Genomic DNA, 23,945 nt, shown 5'->3' with positions numbered 1-23,945 from the left:
CGCTACAACATGACGGCTAAGTGAAGAAGCCAGTTACAAAAGGTCACATATTATGTGATTCATTTATACAAAATGTCTAGAAGAGGTAAATCCACGGAGACCAAAAGTAGATTACTGGTTGCCAGAGCCTGGGGAGAGGGGAGAATGCTAATGGATATGGAGTGAATAAAATATTCTGGAATTGTTCGGTGGTGATGAAAATATTCTGGAATTGGATAGTGGTGACAGTTATGCAACCTCGCAAATATACTAAAAGCCATTGAATTATACACCTTAAATGGATGAATTTTGTGGCATGTGAATTATATGTTTAAAAAAATTGGAGAAAATAATGTACCTCAGAGGTCACCTACCATGTCACCATCCAAGTAGTTCAATGCCTTCATCCATCCTCTACTTACTCTGGAGATGCTCACATATGTCCTGTCATAGGGACTTACTCACTCATGCAGCAACCCATTCCATGTTTTTGGACCCCTAATTCCTACATGTAGCAGAGTGGATAAAGAACACAGACTTTGGACATTAAACAGCCCTGCCTCTGCCACTTACTGACTGTGTGACATTGGGCAAGTTAGTTAATTTCACTAAGGCTGTTTCATCATCTACAAAATGGGGATAATAATATCACCACCTCATAGGGTAGTATTGATGACAGTGACACAATTCCTGTAGAGTGTATAGTGCCTGGCACATAGTCAACACCTGATAAATGATAACAATTAGCTGTTTATTACTTCTCACCTGCCCTTTACTATAACATCAGATACCTAGTGAGTGTAGGTAACACAAAAACTTTATGTTTTGGTTGTCAATAGTCCTGAAAGTCTGCAGCACCTAATTGAGGAACACAGGGCAATGACATTGTTGGAATAAGTTGTAAAAATGTAGTGTTTGTTAGTGGTTTCATTTTTTAAGAATCTTGATAGGATCTGCTGAAGCTTTTATAGTCAAGGAGGTCATTTTGCCAGCAATGTTGTTTTTCCCTTCATGAGGCACGTGCCCAGTGTGGCCAAGGTCTGAGGTGCTTTTGCATGGCACAGCTGCATGGTGGCCCAGCCAGATGCCAGGGAGCTTTGTGTTGTTTCGATGTTTCTCCCCCTCCGCCAAAGGTCCAAGAGTATTAAGAGAGTGGAGAGCAGTCTTATTTAGCATAAGGCAGCTGATCGAAAACTTCCTGATATCCCTATGCTCTTTGGTATCTAAAAGATATAAACAGAAAGACAGTTTGTAAAAGTGTGTGAAAGTAAGGAAGAATTTCCTAGATTCTTGTTCTAACCTCAGATTCCTTATAGTTGTCTTGGCTAAGGTTAGACCAGTACTATGAAACGATATGGCACCAAATCCCAGACAGGAGACCATTTATTTAGGTTCATCATCCACAAGACGTGGTAACATTTGACAAGCCATTTGTTATATTAAATGTCTAGTGCAATGCCGGCGTTAGCTGAAGATGTCTGGGTAATCTCTTGTATTTCTTCATAAAACACTGTAATAAATCCAATAGTAGGTTTCAATACCTTTGCACAAAGGGAACACCCCCTCCCACCTCTCATTCCCGCTGCGTCCTCCTCCCCACCCCTAACTCATTCCCCCTGCTGGGCAGCTGGAACCGCAAACCACCAATCTTACTTTCAGACGGAAAAAACAACCTAGATCTCCCACCTGCTTTCATTTTTATTTTTTTAATTAATTTATTTTTTATTGCAGTAACATTGGATTATAACATTATATAACTTTCAGGTGTACATAGTAATATATTTGGAATTCTGTGTAGATTACATCATGTTCACCACACAAAGACTAATTACAATCCAGCCACCTGCTTTTTAAAATGGTTTGTTTGTTTCCAGATGTCACTAGTATGAAGAATTTCCCCTAATTAATATATTAGCCTTCTCGTTGATATTAACTCAGCTCTGTTGAATATACTCTATTAAACTGACTCCATGGATGGGAGAGTAAATCTGAATTTCTCTCTGTTCTCGGGAGACATCATATTTCCTATTATCTGAGGTTATTGTTTTGCTAGGATATTAATGAGCAGTTCCCTACTGGAGTTATCATTGCTTCTTTCTTCCTTCAGCCCCAAACAGTTTTGAATTAACATGGAAACGAAGCTTAATTTCTTGACTCACCTCCTCTGGTTCTGGCTCTCTTTCTGTTTCATGCCACTGTAGATAATTTGGTGCTCCCATCTGTGTGTTTCCTCTGACCCTGCCGCTGATAATGTGATTAAACCCTCCACTCTGTTGCTTTTCATTTACTTTTAAATTATTTCTGGTCATGTGTGCTGTATTTTCTTCATTTAGACCCAAGGTATAATTAGGGAAGAGAGCTGAACAAAAGAGCCTGTTTTTTCTTTCTCTCACTCTGGTGTTGGGTGGACAGTGCTGTCCGGCATGTCCAGTGGGATACCAGCTGGTCCTGTCTTCTGTGACAGCCACGGGGAAGGTGCCTATTGGCGCAAATCCAGATGGGTGACGGCAGCCTGTTTACCTTACTTTGTGCTGAACGAGATTCTTCAGATATTGTGACTTTGAAGTACTGCTTCTATTTTTATTATCTAACATTTATTAGATGTCAACCGTGCTCTGTTACACACAGATAATAGCATAGTTCTGCCTTGATTCAGAATCTAGAATGCTTTTGGAGTTTGGTTCAGACCTAGTGACTAAAAAAAATGTACAGTGGACAGTGTATGTCATCCTAGGGTAGGTTTTCCAAATATTGTCTATGAATCAACATTAGACCTGCCCCTGGGGGAGACATAGATAAAACAAGGCACAAAATAGGAGAGAGAGAAATAAAGTACACCGGAACTTACTTTAAAGGGAAGATTGATTTAAAAGTAAGATTTAATTTTTGCTCTTATTTCAAGTGATAGGTTAAATTTTCTAGCTTTTTGGTCTCATCTGTGTTTTTCCTTCCACAAAAAAACATTGTGACCTTTTCATTTGGCCCAAGGCAGAAGCGGTGGCTTGGCTCAGCTAAAAAGGAAAAGCCTGGAACTTGAAGGAGCCTGAGTCTGGATTGCAGCTCACTTAACCAAGCAGTGGCAGAGCGCTGTTCCGTCAACTCTTTGTACGTCAGGTTCTACACGTATGACATCAAGGTGGCAGAGTGGTGGTTAAAACATAACAGGAGTGGAAGGGAATTTTCTGGTTAAAAATCAGGACATACAACTTGACGGCTCATAATTTACTCCTAAATAGGTTACTTTCCTATCTCTGAAATGAGGCTAACACGACTCCCAGGGCGAACAAATGTGGTGACGAGCAAATACGGTGGTGGCTGTGACAGCGCTCTGTAAACTGTGAAGTGCTGTACCAATGTTAGTTGTTATGAAGAGTGGTGGTGAGATGGACTAGGTACTTACACAATGATAGAATTGAAAAGCATCCTGAGAACTCTTACTCTCCATTTGCATATATTTATATGTGAGATGTGTATTTAAACGTATTTACTCATGCCTTCAGATTTATTTTGTTTTTAAGGAACAAAGTGCAGGGGCAGCAGGGTTGAGCTGAGGACTGAAATTAGTGGGTTGACTCCTACAGAAGTGCCTCTCCATGCCTCACAGGAGAGAGGGAACTCCTGAGGGCAGGGACCTCATCTACGCACATGCGCATCCCCAGCATCAAGGACAGGGCCGGCACCTAGGAGCAATTGTTCACTAAACCCAGCTGAAGACTGAAAACACAGCCTCAGCAGGAACTTCTGTTATTAACAAACTTTCCCCTGCCCCCATCCACTTCTTTATCCAACTACCCTACAAAGCAGATCCTTGTATCATTACTGAAGAATGAAAATATTGTCTTTGGGGGTTGAGAGAGAGAAGACTTACTTTGTATTTTGGTTATTAAATGTCTAAGTATTTATGTGTAGGTATTTTTGCTTGGGTCTACTTTTTTCCTTTTTCTTTTTCAATTTAGTTTCTCTAGTCCTCTTTCCCTGCCAAATTTTTAAGTCAGCTATATACCTCTACAGTGGGTCTTATTGACTAGTGTTTGAAAAGCAGTGCTCTCCATCAGATTGGCGGCAAGGGTAACTGGAGTCAACTTGTATCCCCAAGAACAAGGTATTACTGTGTGCTGAGCTTCACCCACGTGCTTAATGCTGGGAAATGCATGAAGGAAACCATCCTTCCTCTAGCACGAGGTGCAGTCTCCGGGGCATTAAAGCAGTAGATATATTGAGAGAGTTATTCATCTTTACTCCACTCAGTGTTTTCATTCCTGAATGTGTATGCACGTGTGTGTTATAAGAAGTCACTTAGGGGCTGGCCCCGTGGTGCAGCCGTTAAGTGCACATGTTCTGCTTTGGTGGTCCAGGGTTTGCCAGTTCGGATCCCGGGTGCGGACATGGCACCGCTTGGCACGCCATGCTGTGGTAGGCGTCCCACATATAAGGTAAAGTAGAGGAAGGTGGGCACGGATGTCAGCTCAGGGCCAGGCTTCCTCAGCAAAAGAAGAGGAGCACAGGCAGTAGTTAGCTCAGGGATAATCTTCTTCTTCTTCTTCTTCAAAAAAGAAGTCATTTAAAAAACAAGCAGGATGCTCATCTATTCAGATGGGTCTTATTTTGAAAGTATGGGCCTTTTATGTAAAGTGTTTCCCTTTTTTAACAAGGCTGTTAATGCTATTTAGCTACTAACACTTGAGTGTGTCAATATTACCTTTGTCAATAGAGCACTTAAGTAATAATTGCATTGCCTAGTATCAATTATCTTCAGTGCTTAAAGAAAAGTGCCCTTGAAGCTAAAGAGAAGGGCCCAAATACATAAGGCACATCTTTTACTTTCAACAATAAGTGTTACATTTCTCTAAAGACTGAAATTTCCTTTTAGCCTTGAGCCAAGGAGATAGACGGAGAATCCAAGATCTTAGAGATGGAAGGTACCTTCATTCAATCTCCTAATCCAATGCTGGAATACTGTCTATGGCAATCCTGGCAGATGGCCATCCATCTGCTTGTATACTTCCAATGCTGGGGAGCTCATTAACTCCTGAGGCAACTCATAAATTCTTTCTTATTTGAGCTAAAATCAGCCTGTAACTTCTATCTGTTGGTCCTGGTGGTAAAGTAACCCAGGAAAGATCTTAAGTATTTGAAGACTGCTACCACATCTTCCTTTAGTCTTTTCCAAATTAAGATAGCTGGAGTCTTCTCAGTTAAGACTTTTGCCTGGAATCTGGAAGAATAAGAATGGAAATGAGTATTAAACCATGTAATACTCAATACAAAACTTCTGTTACAAGTGCAGCTAGCAGGTAAGCATCTCTCCCAGTCTTTCAAACTTGGACACAGCGCATATGTAGTACAGTTCTTGAGTGTAACCCACACCTCATTTAGCTAGGACTAGTCAGAAATCTGTCCTGGGTTAATAGAAATTCTGCTGTCTTATTCCTTTTGCTATTCTGAATTCCTTGAGAGGGATGAGCTCCTAAAAATAGTTGTGAGATAAAATTTAAAGGTTTTCCTTTAGAAGGGAAAATTAAATGTACCAGAATATAAACTTTTTGAAAGTAGATGCCATGTCCAATTTTTCTTTCTCTTCCCTATAGTGCCTAATATCATACTAGGCAGATGAAAGATGCTTGTTAAATAGCTGTTCTGTTGAGCTGAAAAAGAGAACTGGCCAACATTATGTTGAAATATATATGTATTTGGGAATGTGTGCATGTACACACACATATATATGTACACATACATACATGTACATATGCACTCACATTTTTTTATACCTTTAAATATCTTTATAATATCCCAGAGTCATTCATAATGATTCCTAGGAAGCCTTAATGCCACTGTTCAGACACAACTGTTCTCTGGATAAACTGCAGACCCACACACCAGGCTGATGTGAAAACTGTCCTTTTGTCTGGATCTCCTGAGGCGGCCGTGTGGAGAAGGCAGACCCTTCTCTGGGTCCTTCCATTGCTGAAGTCATTGTGCTTTGCTCCCAGTGGAATACGCCACCCTGTCCTTCATCTTACTGCCCCTTCCTCCTGTTCAATTGTCCTGCTTCTTTGGTGTCCTCTTGTTTGCCGGGGGCCGAGGCAGCATTTGATCGGGTGTTTGACAGGGTCCAGCCGATCAAGAAGAGCCGAGGGGGGCAGGGCGCCCCTCCGCGAGAATATGAAGAGCCGGCCTTTCCCCAAGCTATGCTGAACTTTAAAAACTTGTTTTTCTTCCCTTTGTCTTATATCCCATTTTCCTGCTCATGCTGTAATTTTCCAGATGGCCACTTTAGAGAAAAGAGCTTGCTCCCCCCGCGGGATTGGTGCTGAGAAAAATATGTGACCACCTGCATAAGCCTTCAGAATATCGCAAGGGGCAAGTTCCCCCCGACGCACATATGATGCGGGATCGGTGAGCCGAGGAGTCGAAAGAAAGATTTCTTAGACTCTCAAGATCTGGCAGTAGTGCTCTTTTATTTAGAAAATAGTGTGGAATAGCATGGGGACAGGACCCATGGGCAGTCAGAGCTCCTGCTGCTGCCGCTTCTGCTGCCCCCGCTGGCATGGGGACAGGACCCACGGGCAGGCAGAGCTGGTGCGTGGGGACAGGACCCACGGGCAGTCAGAGCTCCTGCTGCTGCTGCGAGTTGAGGGTTAGGGCTAATTTTATAAGGCATAGGTATATGATTCATCTCTTTACAAGACAAAGGAAAGAACATGAAAAAAAGTTAAAATGGTATCAGTGTGGGTGGGGTCTGGTCATTGGGTGATCCCATGACTTTTAGACAAGAATCAAATCGGATTAAGTAAAGGTTAGAAAGGTTAGACACCACCACCCTAAACCAGTTACATGAGATTGCCAGACAGCAACCAACTTAAGTTCTTGCCTCTGGCATTGACCAAGAGCCTCCAGAGACAAGACCATCCCCCCCTCTTCCCGGCACAGAGAGGGAGGCATCTTCACAGATAGAGGTTTCCCTTTAGAAATGTAAATGTTTCCCAACAAAGGGGCAAACAAATTCCACTCCTTGGAGCCTGAATCTCATCTGTAGTTTTAAAACTAACCAGCCTAAAAATCCTCATCATAAACTGTTTTAAAATTAAGCAGCCTAAAAATCCTCATCACATAGATAGTGGGAGAATTTTTCTCCCTAATGAGGAGTTCGTACTGAAGAGAGCATTTGGATCAAAGCAGCTGCCTCCTTCTGGTTAATGTTTTGCTCTTCCCCCAGTTTCCCTGGTGGGAGCGGATGTACCCCTTCCTCTGTGGTTGATTGGAGTGTTCCTCCATGTGTTAGTTGTTGAAAAGTGTATTGTTGCCCTGCATGTGTTTGGCAAAACATTATAGAAGTCTTTTCTTAATTGCTGAAGTCGCTTTTGTGCAGGAAAAGATAGTTAACCTCTGCCCCCCTAAAAGTTAACTCTGTTCCCTGTAAGATATTACTTATCAATGAATGCTTTGTGATTTACTCTGCAAGAACATCTGTACTCCTATATTTATCCCCTGCTAAAAAAGATATAAAAACGCAGTAAAAACCAGTAAAGACAGACTTGCTTTGTACTTCCTTATCTCTCTGAGAATATTTGTAGAGCTATTTCTGTACTAATCCTGAAAAATATAAAAACGACAATTGTCCACAGTAAAGACAGACTTGATTGCACCGACTCAAGTCTCACATCCCCTCCTTCACTGCGCCGACTCCGTCTCTCCCTCAGGAACCTGGACTCTGCTGGAGCTGGACTCCGGCACTTGTTATCGGAGACTGAGAAGGCAACAGTGAAAGGGTGAAAAATATCCAACTTCCTGAGTCCTTGCTTCACACTTTACCCAGTTTGATCCAAACGAGTTTACCCCCTTCCCACAGGGATGTCTGACCAGCACCCTCCATGCAGCCTGCTTCCCTTCTGGAGCTGGGAGCCCTGAGTTTAACCCAGCTTTGCTACTTCCCTCCTGAGTGGCTTGTTTCTGTCACACGGTGCCATGGAACCTGCCTAGACTGACTGTGAGATCAAGCGAGGAAAGGAGGACACGGACCCATGGAGTCCATCACTAGTCAAATGCCGCTTTGAGCAGTGAGCATGGTACCCTCCTATCTTGGCCCTGTCACAAACCTTTACTGGTGCGGGTGAATGCCAGTGCCCCCATTCCCACACAGGTGCAGCCAGAGAGGCAGGCCTCCAGCTCCGAGTAGGCCTGTAGAAGATCCAGGCTGAGAATTCTGGGGGTGCACCCACGCCAGTGTGTGCTAATGGTCCTCGGGTCAACCCTGGAGTTACATAAACCACAGGGCCCTGCAGTCTGCCACCCCTCACCCAGTCTGCTGGCCTAGACTATGACCATGTCACGGAGTTAATGGATGTGAAATATCATACAGAAAATCCCCGATGTCAGATGAACAAAAACTGTTAGAAGGAGAAGGCACTGCCTCCGCGCTATGTTTTACTTGACTGTGCACGCCAAGGGGCCAGGCCCAGGATGTATCTTGCTTTCTATTTTGTCTCCAGTGCCTGGCACATAAGAGGCACTGAAGATTTCTTGAAGAAGAACTAACTGCCATGGCGGCTTACCTCCTCTGCAGAGCAAAAAATGGAAACTGAGGCACATGATGGGAATGAACCAGGTTCTTACATCAGGGATGAGAGCAGGGCTGCAGAATGAGAGGCAGGTTGTATTCTGATCCAGGATGATCCAAGTTTTCATTCTCATTTCGGTGTGAGTGGTATTCTTTATGCCTAGACTAACAAAATGGAGTTGAGATCTTGGGGGGAGCAAGCCGTGTTAGAGTTGTCCAGGGGAGGTGGGCCTTAACATGAGAGACGGTCTCTGCAGCCTGTAAGGTTGAGCAATGCGCTGTTGTGAGGTGTGGGGGCCATGTACGTCTAAACCTACATGCATATATGTTTGCTCGTTGCCAACACTTGGCCATACTGTCGTTAGGCAAAACCAATGCCTACCGCATCCTTTAAGGCAGGTGTAAAAATCAAAGGACAGTTCCCTTTCTAATTTCAATTCTGTTTCTAAACTGGTTCTGTTAGACGTCATCCTTTAGGAATGAACCATTTATCCCCCAAACAGGCAACAGGAAGGACAGAATTATTTTCATTTAATCTGGATTTGACTGTAGTCCTCTGGCGGGATTGCTGCACGTTAACACTGTGTGGCAACAAGGATACTCAGTCGGGCTCTTGCTTCCTTCAACCTCAAACCCCTCAGATGTGAACCCCAGCTTCAGCTTAGGTTTGTAAAGGCTTCAAGCTTACTGGGACCAATGATGTCACATTGCCAGGTAGGCTATTTCACCTGACTCATTTGGATCAACAATGGAAGCAAATGTGATTTGCAAGATTGCAGATCCCACTGCCCCTACTCCACGCTGGTTCATTCAATCAGCACATTTACTGAGCAGCTACTATACCAGGTGTTGTGCTGTTAGTATGAAACTTTTTTTAAGTCCATACTCTCATTATGAACTTGTGATGAACCTTCAAAGGGACCTTTGGAAGAGAAATGGTGGGTAAATTCTGCTTCATGGACACGCCTGTGGAAAATGCCAAGAAGGGAGGAGCTAAAAATAAACCCAGGAGAACGAGTTCACAGTCTGTTAGTGAACGCAGACGTGAAACAAGTGAGTGACCAAAGTCTAATGAGTGCACGGGAAGTCTAGACACAGGAGTAGTAATTCTGTAGGGAAAGGGCCAGACAGCAGGGTGGTAGAAAATTCTAGTAGGAGGAGATTCCTAAACTGAGTTTTGAAAGGTAAATATGCACTTGCGTACCTGTGTGTGTGTGTGTGTGGGCAGGGGCGGGTTCCAGGCAGAATTCCGTGGGTTAAAGGCACAGAGCATAAAATAGGAAGGGCCGAGAACTGACTGTGAGCAGTTTGGTGTTCATGGAGAACGAGATGTGTGGTAGGGGAAGAGGGTGAGGCAGGAGAAGTGAGCGGGGAGCTTCTGTGCTGTGCTAGGGAGTTTGGGACTCAATTTTACCTTAAAGGCCAATAGGGGTCGTGAAAGGGTTTGAGCCGGGGCGTGAGGTGGTGAAGCGCGTTTCAGGCCCATCGCTCTGACAGCGCCTGTGCACGTGTGGGAGGGAGCCAGTCTGCAGGTAGCAAGAGCAGTGAGAAGACTGTTGCAGTAGTTTCTAGGAGACGGTGACAGGCTGATGGCATGTGCCACCCAGCAAAGTGAGGACAAGTCACCGGGTCACTTGGGCCTCAGTTGGCCCCAATTATTGCAGGGGGTTCATTATGAACTTGTGCCAAACCTTCAAAGAGACCTTTGGAAAAGACATAGTAGGTAAATTTCAGATCAAGTGTTCTTGGTGGATGCACCTGAGGCAATAATAAGACAGAAGACGCTAAGAACAAATCCAGGAGGACAAACTCCCTGCTGCGGGCTCCAGCCACCCAAGAGCTCGGGCCCTCCCGACTTACCCATGATGCCCAAGCACGCCGACCCCTGTCCGTCCAGCGCAGCACAGCACAGCAGAGGAGAGGTTCTAGGGGAGGGAGCCCCACTTCCCCACCCTTCTGCTTTTCATTCTAGGCAGCAGCCTGAGATAGCTCAGCTGGGCCAGCCTCATTCCCCTCTGACGCACCCCTGCTGTGGAATCCGAAAATGATCTGGACTGACCTCCCCTCCCCTTCCCCACCCCCAGCTGAGCCTGGGAAGTTAACTGTCCTGGAATTAAATTTTGATTGACAAGTGGCACTGACATTCAGGAGTAAAGAAAGTGGGGAGCAAGAAGTGAGAACTCCAAAAAATTCAGCAGCTGGTAGCAAAAGGAAGAGAGAAGAAAGTGGGCAGGGGACAGCCAGGCTGGCGCTAAAGGCAGGCTTCTCTGGCTTTGCTGCCACCATCTGACTCGTAGAGGGCTACTTGCTTCTAGGCCCAGAGGCCTGAAGTCCGGGAAAGAAAGAGTCGTCCTTGCAGGAAGGGGAGAAACCGGGCTCTTTGTTAGGCCGAAGCCAAGGCTCCCTCCGGATGCATCCACAGTCCCTCTGATCTTGCCCTAAGCTCCTCCCACCTTCCTGTCCATAGGGTGAGCTCACCAGGCACAAGAATAAGGTGAAGCGTTTCACTTAGACGGTATTTCTCTTTCCAAACACTTAAGCCTGTACCATCTCTCGGATCTTGCATCCTTCCAGTAAAAAGGGCCCCGGGTCCAGACTTGGCACTTCAGTTTGAAGTAACCTCAGAGATTATTTAGGTCTGCAACCCTCATGTTCAGAGAGGGGGAATCTGAAGCACAGGGTTGTGAAGTTGCTTGCCTAAGGTCCCAGGGGCGGCCCCCCCCCACCCCCCCACCCCCTAGCGTGCTTTCTGCTTGGCCCCTGCTACCCTTCTGTCCATTTTGTAAATGAGGCCCAGCTGCCCGACAGAGCTGGCATCAGAAACTAGTTCCGTGTAGCCTGTTTGGGGCCAGGTGTGGTTGGCTTACAGTGATCTTAAACTCTAGCAGACTTCCTCATCTGTAACACGGGGTAGTGTCACCTCAACGCCCACCTTGCAAAGTTGATGTGAAGGTTACTGGAAGCCACGCTTGTGTAAGTGCTGTAGTCTTGGCACACAGTAGGTGCTAAATAATGTGCTCCCCAGGAGCACTCTTCAGCCCAGTGTGGAGGGCGGATGGGAAGACGGAACCCCGCCCCCAGGGCTGCAGAGAAGTGGGAAGGATGGGCGGCTTGCCCTCCCTGGGGAATGTAGTGTCAATGAACATTCCGTAGTCCAGAGACCCTCCTCTCGTGCCCAAGGCCCCCGGAGTACGTCCGGGAACAACCCTCACAGAGGATTTGATGAGGGTCTGAGGTGGTGACGGTCGGGTGTGGAGCCCAGGCCGTTGAAGGTGGGAGAGCTCTGCCATCAGACCGCGATCTGCCCAAGACAGAGACCTTGTGGGATGGCAAAGAGGAACTCATGTCTGAGGCTACCACGTGTCCTTGGGCCTCCTTCTGCAGGGACCCCATTCCGCACCTCCTCCTGAGGGCAGCTGTGCTGTATAGTAAGATGGGCACTGACCGCGTGTCAGAACCTTGGTTGCCCTCCTGGTCCTGCCACTCGGTACCGTGTTCACTTGGAGTCCTGGGCTCCTGGGCTGGCCCCTTCTCCTAGCCTCAGGGTCCACATCCGAAACATGGGGATGACAGCTCCTCCCAAGACATTTGTAGTCATAAAATAGTGCCCTGGAACGACTAAATGCGGGCTGTTTGTTGTCACCCTCCCGGAACAATTGGGTCTTTCTCTCCGCAGGAAACCTCCCGCTCTCCGCCTTGGCCCCCAGCCGAGGGCGCAGTCTAGCAACCAGGCGCGCTCGGCCCTCGCGCTGTTCCCGGAAGCGCCACCAGGAGGCGCCCTCTGCCTGCCGAAGCCGGCCTGCGGGCCCTCCTCGGGCGGGCTGTGCTGCCGCTGGCGCAGGGCGGTGCAGGGCAAGGGCTGCGCCAGGGACCCCGACGTCGAGCCACCGCAGCGCGTGCACCTCGGCTCCGGCCGCTCGCGCCCCGCGGCCCCAGCCCGGCGTCTCCCGCTCGGCCGCGGGCCCCGGGGCGGCGGCAAGTTTGCCCCGACCGCTCGGCCCCGCCGCCGTCCCGCCCCTCGGGCGCCCGGCTCCGGGCGCGCGTGGCCAGGGCGAGCGGGCAAGGAGGACGTGGGGGCCGCGCGGCTTACCGGCACCTGAGGGGTCACTTGGCCGGCGGGCCCCGCCGCAGTCTCCCTGCTGCCCGCCGGGCGGCGCCCCGCGCCTGGGCCGCGCTCCTCCCGCGCTGCCCGCTCACAGCCGCAGGGCACAGACTGCCTTCAGCTGCCAGCGGATGGCGCTGGAGCCGCCGCGGCTGCCGCGGAAAAGGGAAAAACAAAAAAGGGAAAACCACGGCTCGGCGGCCGGCGGAGCAGCGCCCGCCCCGGCTCAGCCCTATAGCGCGGAGCCGCCCAGGTAAGGGCAGGGCCCCGCGGCGCCCCCAGCCGACCCCTCAGGAGCCTCCTGCGCCCCCGCGCAGCGTCCGCGCGGGGCCCCTTGCGCACGCCCCCTCCCTCGCCCGCATCCCTACTTTTGACGACTCTGCCTGTCCTTCCCTCCCGGGCCGCTGCCGGCACCCTTCCCCTGCCCTCCGTCCCCGCCCCCGCCCCCGCCCCCACCCCCGCACCCTTCCTCCCCTCTCCCGCTTTCAGCCGGCCTGTCCCCTGCACTCCGATCTCCGATCTCCGCGTCTCCCGACTGGGCTCTGAACCCCATCGCTCTGCTCCCGTAGTTCCTCCAGTCTCCATCCCCGTGTGCCCCACTCCGCGTCCCTTCTCCTGGCTCGCAGCCCTCCCGCTCTGGTCCTCCCCCGTCCCCTGGACAACTCCCAGCCCTGCCTCTGCCCCTGCAGGGATGAGGGCCCCTTCCCAACCCTGGGCCTTCTCCCCTCCGCCTCCTCTGTCACCTTCCGCTTCTCCGATCGCCCCGTTCCTCGGCTGCTGCCCCCCATCCCAGCTCAGCCCCGAATCCCACGAAACCCCTTACCCCTTTCCTCACTGCCATCTGTCTCGACTGCCCCCTGCCCCTGCACTGGACTCGGGCCACCACCATACACCCCCACCCTACACACTGTCTCGCTTTGCGGGAACAAAGTCCTATCAGAAATGACCCTCTCTCCCTGGACTAATGGGGTTCCCACCCATCTGCCCCTAGTTACGCGGAGTGGGAAGTGAGGGAGAAACTCTAGAGACCCGCATTTGGGCGTATGATAGGGGCGGGGCTGGGGAGGAGAGGGGGGAGGATAGTTGACTGAGATTCTCTGCAGTGAGGACTGGCGGACCATGAGCTGCTCAGACCTGGCAAGAGTGGAGGGCCAGCATGCCACAGCTGGGACAGGGGTTTCAAGGCACTGAGAGCGCCTGTCTCTTTCCCTGGCTCCCTTGAGCTGGAGAGAGGGGAGGAGTTGGAGCCCGAGGAGTGTTGGCGGGGGCCTTTGGGGCGTGGTGGGGGGGGGGGGAAGGCAGCCCTTGGGGTTGGGCCCGGGGCCCTCTGGCCGGCCAGCCTGGCAGTGGTGGGGCAATGCGGCTGAGTTGCTCCCCCACTGGACCTTTGGCTGCAGCCTCATCAGCTGCCCCTGATGTCTCAGTCCCACCAAGATGGGAGGAAGAAGGGCAGGAAGACCCGTCCTGGGTGAGGGAGAACAACTCGAAAAACAAGAGGAGCTGGGGGTTGTGCGGCTGGTGGGGTGGCGGTGGCGGTGAGTGTGGGAAGACAGCATCTCTTGTTACTTCTGCACACTGCTGATCCCGTAGGTGTGGTCTGCGTTCTGCAGTTCTCCAAGTGCTTTTCAGAAAAATTACTTCATGTGATCTCTACCAGGGCCCCACAAGCATTTGATCTGCATTATTGCCTCATAAAGAGGGATTATTGATCCCCCAGAAACCAAGGCTTGGATGGGAATGAATTGTCGGAGGCTCTGCAGCCACCTCGAGGCCTCTGGACTCCCGGCCCAGTGCTCTTGCGCTGCTACTTGTTGCTTCCTAAGCTGTTCAGTCCTCCCCTCCCCCTCCCATGCCTCACTTTATCTTCATGCTCTCCGAAGTCAGCCCAGTGCTCTCTCCTCCCCATGGTGCTGAAGAGTCTGGGGTGTGGGGTCTGACTAATTGTTGGTTCCGCATTCTCTCCTCTGTAGCCTGGCTGCCCCAGCACCCTGGATGGCCCGCCGGCCCGCCACCCCACCCCGGGCCAGTGCTTCCTCTTGACTTCCTCCTGCGGAGAGCTCCAGGTTCTCCCAGGCAGGCAGCCTGGGCCCCTGGGACCCCTTGTCTCTTCTTCCACTTCACCAGCCCACTCTCCTGTGCCCTATCACTTCAGCCTCTCGGTTCTTTTGGCACCTCTGGGCCCAGTCTGACCTCTCCTTTCCCACTGCCACTGGCCTGCTGGAGGCTTTAGGGGCCCACCCCAGGTTACGGTCACACAGCCTCCTCCCTGGGCAGCCTGCAGCCTCTGCTTCCAGCACCTGCTGCCACAGCTACCTTCCTACAGAGGAAGGTATCTGTGTCATGTGACCCAGGCTCCAGAGCCTGGGTGGCCCCCTGGGCTCCTGGGTAGCGTCCCCATGTGGTACCTTGGCATGTAAGGCCCTCCACACGCTGGCCTAACTTTATGCCTCTGGACGTGATCCTCTGCTCCCTGCCTGCCACCTTCACAGCAGGCCCCTTACAGCTCCCTCAGGCCCTTTCCTCTCCCCCTCTTTCCTGCCCACCCACACCCTTCCCGGCCTTCAAGGTGCAGCTGGAACTGCACAAGGTGCAGCCTGGGGAGCCCCCCTCCTCCAGTCCTTTGGTCCCAGCAGGAAGTGGTGGCAGCTTCAGCTGCTAAGAGTCAGGCAGACCTGGGTTCCTATCCTGGTGTCCCTGCCTGAGTGACTTTGAACACGTTGCTTAACCTCTCTGAGCCTCACTTGCCTCACCTGTAAAACGGGGATAATCTCACCTGCCTGAAAGGATTACTGTGAGCGTGAATGTGGGTGGGGTGGGAATGGGATTTGTCATTGAAGGGTGGCCCAGGGGGTGCCCAGGGAGCGTCCCTCCGGGGGCTCCTCTCAGCTGCCTCTTCGTGGCCTGAATCAGCTCCCAGCTCCTGCCTGCTGTTGACAATTATCTGTTCCTGTTTCTCTTCAAGGGAAGCCCCTTGAAGGGTGAGGACTTTGCCTGGTGCCTTTCACGTCCTCACTCCTGAGCCGGCAAGCATGGTCCTTCGCCATCCTGCAGGTTGGCCCCTGCTCAGAGCGGGAACCCAAGAAATAGTTGTTACTTGATTATAATATTTGGTTACGTAAAATAGGGTACGCCTTCCATTTAGCAAATCCCGCATGAAAAACATCTTAAGCCGCAGTACCAGCCAAGGCAAATTATGGCAAGAAAGGAGGGAATCAATTTAACGTTGTATTGACCGCACACTCAGCTTGTTCGCTCCATCACCCGGCTACCCTGGGAATAGATGTGAGCATCTCCCTTTGTACAGATGAGGAAAGGGGGTCCACAGGGGACCCTGCAGTGTGACACCCCCTGCCAGGTCACGGACCAGGGGGCACTCCAGAACCCCAATTCCTTCCCCTGTACTTGGGCCTAAGAAAGAGGGGAGGAGGCTCTTTACAGAAAGATTCCTCAGAGGTTTTCCTGAAACCACTGAACACTTGCGTCATTTACGTTCAGCCCAGCCGGGGCTGGGTCCTGGGGAGCATCTGGGAGCGGGGCTCTTCCTTCTGCGGGTTTGTCGTCTGGGTGGAGAGCACAGGAGGACACAGCGCACGATGGGACATGAGGCGTGTGGACGTGCACCGGCCGCCTGCGAAGAAGCAGGGGTTCACACTGGCTGGAGCCCGGAGACAAGGGGGAGGACTTCCAGGGAGGAGGGCCTGCATGGGCAGAGTGGGGACGGGATGTCTGAGGATGGGGTGACGGGCAGAATGGATGGGTTGGGGTGGGCAGGGGTCAGGCAGAACTGACTCAATTCAAGAGGAGCCAAAACCCAAAGAGAAGAGGTTCAGGTGGGCACATCCGGTTTGGGGAGGCATCGAGGATCCTTGGGCACAGGGGTCGAGGGCCTGGGTGTGATGGCAGAAGGGGGTGCACTTGAGTGATTTTTCCAAGGAGCAGCAGAACGTGTTTGTGGCCAGACTACGTACAGTAGATGAGGGAAGTGGGGCGTGTCGGAGATTTCGAGCCCTGAGCCTGGGGAGAAGGCGATGCCGCTCAGACTTTGGGAGCCGGAGGGGAAACACGTCTGCGGGAAAGCTGGCAAGTGTGGCACAGACCTGCTGTGAGGGAGGTGCCTGGAGCCCTGGGGGCCATCATGGGTGGCCTCAGGGTTCCTGGACAACAGCTGAGCAGTCTTGTGGGAGGTCACGTGCCTTGGGGCATGTGCTGCCGAGGGGGCTGGTTATAGGCATTTTTGATGCCTGAATGTCCCCTTTCCATCCTCTGTGAGCCTTCTCCGTCCTCCCCTCATGGCACTGGCACCCCTGTGCTCAGCACTCACTGTGCTTGAAGTCGCTCGTCTGTGTGTGTCCCCTCCAGGGGGCGGTAAACGGAGCTCCCCACAGGAGGGCGGGACGTGCTGCTCTGCTCATGGTTGTGTCCCTCGTGCCTGGCGCAGAGCAGGTCTTCAATAAATGTTTGCCTTATCTAAGTGGCCTCAACTCAGGTTTAACACGTTTGTTACAGAGACAAATTCATAGAAGATGGGAGGTGAGGCGGGGAGAGGAAGGCCGTGTGAGCCATCGGCTTCTGGAATGGGGTGTCCCAGGCCCCTCCCTAAGACCGCACTCTCTGGTTTCTGTGACTCCTCTCCCTTACGTCCACCCACCGGGTGCAGGGGTGCAGCTTGTGCAGCCAGCTCTTCCCCAGGGCTACTGGGGCCGGAGTGGCGGGGATGGGGAGGAGGGTGAGTCCAGAGGCTGACGGGTCTCACTGTGTCTCTCAGTCCGGAGTTAGAGGCTGTCCTGCTCCTCCCCACTTCACTGTGGGAAGACTTAGGCGGCACCCCCACCATCACCGTGAGCCCCTGCCCTCACCTGAAGTCGGCCCCGCGCTCACCTGGAAGCCGGCCCTCATGCTCCTGGCCCTTCTGCTTGGGCTCTTCTCCGGGAGCAGTTTGCTCAGAGGAAGCAGTAAAAACTAGGTGGTGGTCGTTATTGCTTTTTGGGGTGCTGTGGAGTATTTCGGCCATGGAGAGGCTGAAACGGAAGCTGGGTTGTGCACAGAGTCTTGGGGGGCATCTTTGGGTGGGAAGGGGTAGTCTGTGAATCTGTGGAAGAGAACTGACTCAGAAACAGGAAATCCTGGCTGCTTATTGCTGCCTCAGTTTCCCTTCTATTGACACGGGCTTACAATAAACTCCACCTCACAGAGTTCCTGATTCAGTGAGATAATCATGTGAAGACCCCAGAGGAGGGAGCAGGGAGGTGTGGGACCCCCCCCAGGTCAGGGGGGCATAGCGGTTGGTTGCCTGGGAGAGCAGCTGTGGAGTACGCACACGTTTGGAATTGGAGTTTAGAGGCCAGACTTAAAGAGAGGACTTAATAGAATGAGAAATCAATAGCCCAGAGAAGGTTAAGATGTGTGAGAGGCTGGCTCCCAGACACACTTAATAAAACAGAAAAGTGAAAGAAGCTGTGCAGGGTGGGGGCACATCTAGGGGGTGCCAAGGCGCCTGGGGTAGTTTCTGTTCTCCAGCCTAGCGAAGTTCTGAGCAGGGAGGCTGGGTTTAGGGAGTAAAACGCTGCTGTCACCTTTTGGGGGCAGCTCTGTGCTCCTCTCTGCCTGTCCAGGTGGCCGGTGGAGGGCTCTTCCTGCCCCAGAGGCTGTGTGGTGCAGTGGTTGGCTGCTCCTGGATCAGGCTGCTGGGATCAAAGCCCAGCTCTTCCCGTCGCAGTGGTGTGGCTGTGGGCACAGAGTGTAAGGAGCACAATGCCTGCCTCTTAGTCAGCAGGTGCACCAAGTGCCCAGTAAATGCTCGCAGTTGTTATTGTTGGAAGTATGATCATGTTTTCATCTTCCCAGCATCTCTCTTAGCCCAGCCTCATTCACGAGACTAAGGAACACCCTTCCTACAAGGTAGGGGAGAGGATGGGAATTGGGTCTGGCCCTTTTGGGAGGCAGTAGTGGCTTTTTGTAATCATCATCAGAGAAGTCTAGAGTGGGTTTAGTGCCTGCCGCAGGCAGAGGAGGGCCCTGAGGCCCGGGGAGGTTAAGGCACCTGTCCAGGTTATGGGGCAGGAGCGGCAGAGCTGGGTCGTCAGCCCAGGGCTCCAGGCTCCCTGGCCCACATCCTCATCAGTGGGTCTCCTGGCCCTCCAGGCAGGAGTGAGAGAACTGGAGACGAGACCTCAACAAATTGTTTGCTCCCATCTTGGCTTCGAAACAAAATCATACAGGAACTAAGCCAGAGAATGATCTTGATTCTTGAAGGTACTAGACTGGGAACTCCTGGGGAGGGGTTCGGCCCTGTCTTCTGTCTCTAGCACGAGGCTGACACTTAGGAGGTGCTCAGTAAATGTTTGTTAAGTGGATAGGTTAGCCACCACCACCACCAATGACCAAAAAAAACAGCTAATATTTATTGAATGCTTCTTATGTACCAAGCATGACGCAAAATGCTTTCCTGATATTACCTTAGTTCATCCTCTTAATAACTGTAAGGTACTATTATTATAGCCATTTTACAGACGAGGAGCTGAGATCCAGAGTGGATGATTAACTAGCCTGAAGTCCCATAGATGTAAGAAGCAGAGTTGGAATTTGTACCCGGGTGGTCTGATTTCAAACTGGTGTAAAGATTCCTGTGTGTAAAAATTACTTGTGCCTGCAGGGCCTGATCACGTGTATCCCACTTCCACTTGATGATGGAATGTTGCTGTGCACATCCAGCTCTAGGGCTTGTTGGGTCAGATAACGTCCAGTTCATAGTGGGCAGCTCAGGTATCATGGTAATTTGGTGGCCCATGGTCAAGTGCTGAGATTCTGCTGAGGCCCAGTAGCAGACCAAGAGCTGTTTCTCAAAAGGAGAGTCATTACCTGTGGAGGATGACAGGGCCTTGCTCTGTGATCCTAAAGGCCTGTGCTGTGATTCACTTATAGGGCCTGCCAAAGGCTTTGAACAACACCCCCTCTGCCACTGACACTTCGTGGATCTGCTGGGTCCTATGGCCCAAGTGGCAGAGCAGCTCGAACAGCACCCTGAACCTGTTGCAGACTCTTCTCTTGTTCTGGGTCCCACTCAAAATTAGCAGATTTTTAGGTCACTCTGGTCAATAGGCTAGAGTAATACATCCACGTTAGGAATGTGTTGCCTCCAAAATCCAAGACACCCACTAGGCATTGTGCCTCCTTTTTGGTTGTCGTGGGTGCCTCCCGCAACAACTTATCTTTTACCTTAGAAAGGATCTCAACATGCTCACACCACTGGACCCCTAGAAATCTCACGAAGGTAGGCATTTTTGTTGATTTTTGTTGGATTTACTCCTAGTCTCTGACAAGCAAATGTCTTGCCAATATGTCTGGAGTACTTGCTGCTGCTCTTCTCTAGGTCCAGTCAGCATTATGTTGTCACTGTAATGGACCAGTGTGATATCTTGTGGAAGGGAAAGGCAATGAAGATCCCCCACGAACTACATTGCCGTAGGGCCAGAGAGTTGCTTTACCTGTGAGGTAGGACAGTAACGATGTACTGCTGGCCTTGCCAGCTGAAATCACATTGCGTTTGGTGAACCTATAGACAGGTATGGAGAAAAAAGCATTTTCCAGATCAATAGATACATACTGATGAGGATTTTAGCCTGGTTAATTTTAAAACTGCAGATGAGAAGCAGGCTCCGAGGAGTGGAGTTTGCTTGCCCTTTGAGAGAGATTTGCATTTGTGAAGGAAATCTCCTTGCCTCCCCCTCTGCACCAGGAGGAAGGCAGGATGGCCTTATCTCTGGAAACTCTTAATGGGGAAGGCAAGAACTTAAGTTGGTTACTGTCTGGCAACCTCATGTAACTGATTTAGGGTGGTGGCTTCTGGCCTTTACTTAATCTGATTTGATTCTTATCTAAAAGTTGTGGGACCACCCAATGGCCAGACCCCACCTGCACTGATACCATTTTGACTTTTTTGCATGTTCTTTTCTTTGTCTTGTGGGGAGATGGCTCACATGCCTATGCCTTAAATTTAGCCTTACTCTCCAGCCATGTTTGCAGCAGTAGCGGGGGCAGCAGCAGTGGCTCCTCCTCCCCGTGGGCCCTGTCCCCACGCAGTAGCTCTGACTGTCCATGGGTCCTGTCCCCATGTCGGCAGCAGCAGCTCTGACTGCCCGTGGGTCCTGTCCCCATGCTATTCCACACTATTCTCTAAATAAAAGAGCACTACTGCCAGATCTTGAGAGTCCAAGAAATCTTTCTTTCGACTCCTTGGCTCATCGACCCCACATCACATACTAGGTATCAGGGCTGTGTTCATTAACTTAAGCAATGAAACCACATCTAGTACAGTAGCTGCAATTGGAGTCAGCACCTGGTTAAGCTTATAATAATCCATTGCTACTCTCCAAGATCCACCTGTCTTCTGCATGTAGAGGCCATATAGGAGAGTTGAATGGGGACGTGGTGGGAATCAGCACCTCTGCATCCTTTAAGTCCTTGATGATGGCACTAATCTCTGCAGTCTCTCCAAGAATGTGGTATTGCTTTTGGTCTATTATTTTCCTAGGTAGAGGCAGTTGTAATGGCTTGCATTTGGCCATTCCTACCATAATGGCTCTCACTCCACAGTCAGGGAGCCAATGAGGGGATTCTGCCAGTTGCTGAGTATGTATCTTCTAATTATGCTTTCTGAAACTGGGGAAATAAGCACAGGACTCACTGGACCCACTGTGAGATGGACCTGAGCTAAAATCCACTGCTCACCTGACCTCCATAAGCCCCTTCTCTGACTGGTGGGCCACAGTGATATTTTGGATCTCCTGGAATTAGTGTCACTTCAGAGCCAGTTTCAGTAGGCCTGAAAGGTCTGACTGTTTCCCTTTCTCGGATGTACAGTTACCCTGGTAAAAGGCCCTAGGTGCCCTTGGGCAAGGCTGGGTGGAAGAATTACCATGTACACTTTTGGCAGTGTACCTCAAGGGGACCCTGCCTCCCCTTCATTTAAGGGGTTCTGGGTCTGTAAACTGGCTCAAGTCTATGAAGTGATTGAGGGGCTGTGACTCTGTTTTTATGATTCAAGTGAGATGTTTGTTCACTTGATGTAGAACTTTTCTGCTTATGCAGATGAGGTAAGAATTTAGTAGGCTTCCTATCTATTTCACTTCTAGGAACACCATGATTAACTAGCCAACATGCTCGTTCTGCATGAGTCAAACTGTTCTGATCACTGGTTTGGCTCTGTTGTCCATTGCAGTAGCCAGGCCTGCCTTGCTTTTGGCATTTGGGTGCCACCACTTGGCCCCTGCCCCCTGGGGTCCGGTTTCTCCTTCTGTATTTAGGTTTTCCAGTTGAGTGGCTGCACTTTCCACTGAAGGTCTGACCTACCAAGAAGAGCGGTCACAGAGCTCTTCAAGGATGCTGGGGCTCCCTCACAAATATATTCCTCACAGCCATGGAGAAAGTTGTGTCTTCTGGACCCTCCCATTGTGAGTGAGTGGGTCTTAAATGACAGTCCACTCTAACATCCCAGTCTCCCTAAGCCTTAGAATCTCTTCCTCTACCCGCTTTCTAACCCCTGAATTGCAACATAAAGGGCAGAATCTCTGGTTAGTGGGCCCAAATCAATAAATTCAGCCTGATCCAACTCTGTGTTCTTTCCACCATTATGCCACACTCTTAGTAATCATTTCCATACAGGTTCCCCAGATTTCTGCTTGTATGAATTAGAAAGCTCAAGTAGTTCTGTTGGAGTGTAACGTACCTCCTCATGGGTCACACTTTGTGCCTCACCTTTAGGGGCCTGCTGGGACTTGAGTTACAGGTCTAAAAGCAAAGAGGAGTGGAGGGGTGGGTCCTGCGGATAATAAACATTGTCTTGCAAGGCAACTGCCTCAGAGGAGGCCATTATAGTTCCCCCAGGCAATGCAGGATTAATCCCCTCAGAAGGGGGTGGAAAGACTGATAGCACTGGGGGTGGGGATGCTGTTACCCCTGGGTGTAGGGAGGCCACTGCCATTGCCACTGCAGTTGGGTAGGCCACTTTTGCCTGGGGGTGGGGGAGTCAATTCTGCTGGGGTGGAGAGACCATTTCCACTGGGCATGGGGAGGGTGCTTCCACCAGCAAAGAAGACTCTTCAATATTTAGGGACTCAATGTCCCAGCTTCATCATTTCAACTTACAGGATCCCATTCTTTCCCAATTAGTGCCCTCACTTTAACAGCAGACACCCTGTGAGGCTGGAAGTTCAATTTGAATTGTAATTCAGCCAGTCTAGAATGAGGCTCTGTGTCTGATTTTCAGCAGTTTCAGCCCTATGGCTACAGGAGATAAAAGTCTCCTTCAGGGCACGCATGGAAGCCTCTAGTCATTTATGTGACCCTTGAGCTGGAAATTGGAATCCTGGAACTCATCCTATTCTTTCACTACATTGTCTGGTGACACTGGGGACAACCAGCCAATTTTATTATATTTGATATAATATATCCAATATACCAAAAATGTTTGAAAGTATCTATGTATAGTCACCCTATTCTTGTTTCTTATAAGTGGTTGATTAGGAGTGTCCAGTGGAGATAGTTTACCTGTCTTATTGCTGGATCATGGCCTGGACTGTCAGTGCTGTCTTCATGACCAGAAGTAGAGGTGGTCATTAATGTCTTTAAATCTAATCAGATTAGAGAGCCAATTTCAGAGACTCCAGAAATGATTCAGAAAATGCATCTTTAAAATTCTATTCCTCTAGAACCGCTCTCGGTACCCAAATCTGTGTTAGTCAGAGAAACAGATCCAATAGGAGAGTCGTATACTTATTTATGTATGTATGTGTATATTTATTATAGGAGTTGGATCATGCAATTATGCAGGCTGAGAAGTCCCAGAGTCTGCTGTCTGCAAGCTGGAGACCCAGGAAAGCCAGTGGTGTCATTCAATCTGAGACCAAAGGCCCGAGAACCAGGATCTTCGATGGCTGTCCTGGCTCAAGCAAAGAGCAAATTTGCCGTTCTTCCGCATTTTTGCTTTTTCAGGCCTCCAGTGGATTGGATGATGCCCACTCTTGTTGGTGAAGGTGATCCTCTTTACTCATCTACTGATTCAAATGCTAATCTCTTCTGGAAACACACTCACAGACAGTCATACCCAGAAATACTGTTTTATCAGCTATCTGGGCACCCCTTAGCCCAGTCAAGTTGATACATAAGATTAACCATCAACCCTGCCACCTCCGCCCACCCTCCGCCATTTTGATTTTATATCCCAGTCTTACCTCCTGAGCTACATAGTCACATAACTAATGACTACTTGCCATTTTTACTTGAGTCTCTCCCTTAACTCTCAATAACATG

General features: G+C 50.2%; 2 protein-coding genes and 2 long non-coding RNA genes across 10 annotated transcripts in view; 2 read left to right on the top strand and 2 right to left on the bottom strand.

The window, feature by feature from the left end:
* Positions 1–1,674: 1,674 nt before the first annotated feature.
* LOC138924992 (uncharacterized) lies at positions 1,675–12,605 on the bottom strand. Of its 2 annotated transcripts, XR_011440554.1 has the most exons (4): positions 11,469–12,605; positions 10,397–10,562; positions 8,532–8,611; positions 1,675–5,194 (listed from the first exon to the last, which is right to left on the bottom strand). It is a non-coding gene; the product is annotated as an uncharacterized lncRNA (long non-coding RNA). The 2 variants fall into 2 exon arrangements; XR_011440553.1 differs by lacking the exons at positions 10,397–10,562; positions 11,469–12,605 and having other exon boundaries at positions 8,532–9,943.
* Positions 12,606–12,769: 164 nt separating this feature from the next.
* On the top strand, positions 12,770–13,584 carry LOC138925073 (uncharacterized). The gene is made up of 2 exons (XM_070273521.1): positions 12,770–12,891; positions 13,128–13,584. The coding sequence occupies exons 1-2, from the start codon at positions 12,770–12,772 to the stop codon at positions 13,582–13,584; spliced, it is 579 nt and encodes a 192-aa protein (XP_070129622.1).
* A 352-nt stretch (positions 13,585–13,936) lies between these two features.
* LOC111774245 (prostate and testis expressed protein 13-like) overlaps positions 13,937–23,945 on the top strand; it is a 32,316-nt gene continuing 22,307 nt past the window's right edge. Inside the window, exons 1-3 of one of the 6 annotated variants that reach the window (XR_011440549.1) lie at positions 18,179–18,536; positions 21,941–22,087; positions 23,442–23,668. The gene's annotated coding sequence lies outside the window, so the exon portion shown is untranslated. The other 5 variants (XR_011440551.1, XR_011440548.1, XR_011440550.1 and 2 more) reach the window with 5 other exon arrangements.
* On the bottom strand, positions 15,668–18,155 carry LOC138924993 (uncharacterized). Its single transcript, XR_011440555.1, has 4 exons — positions 17,956–18,155; positions 17,517–17,727; positions 16,960–17,067; positions 15,668–16,266 (listed from the first exon to the last, which is right to left on the bottom strand). It is a non-coding gene; the product is annotated as an uncharacterized lncRNA (long non-coding RNA).

The sequence above is a fragment of the Equus caballus genome, chromosome 7 (assembly GCF_041296265.1).
Source record: "Equus caballus isolate H_3958 breed thoroughbred chromosome 7, TB-T2T, whole genome shotgun sequence".
Classification (NCBI taxonomy): domain Eukaryota; kingdom Metazoa; phylum Chordata; class Mammalia; order Perissodactyla; family Equidae; genus Equus; species Equus caballus.
The sequence above is the reverse complement of the archived record's forward strand: the minus strand, read 5'-3'. Positions and strand labels throughout refer to the sequence as shown.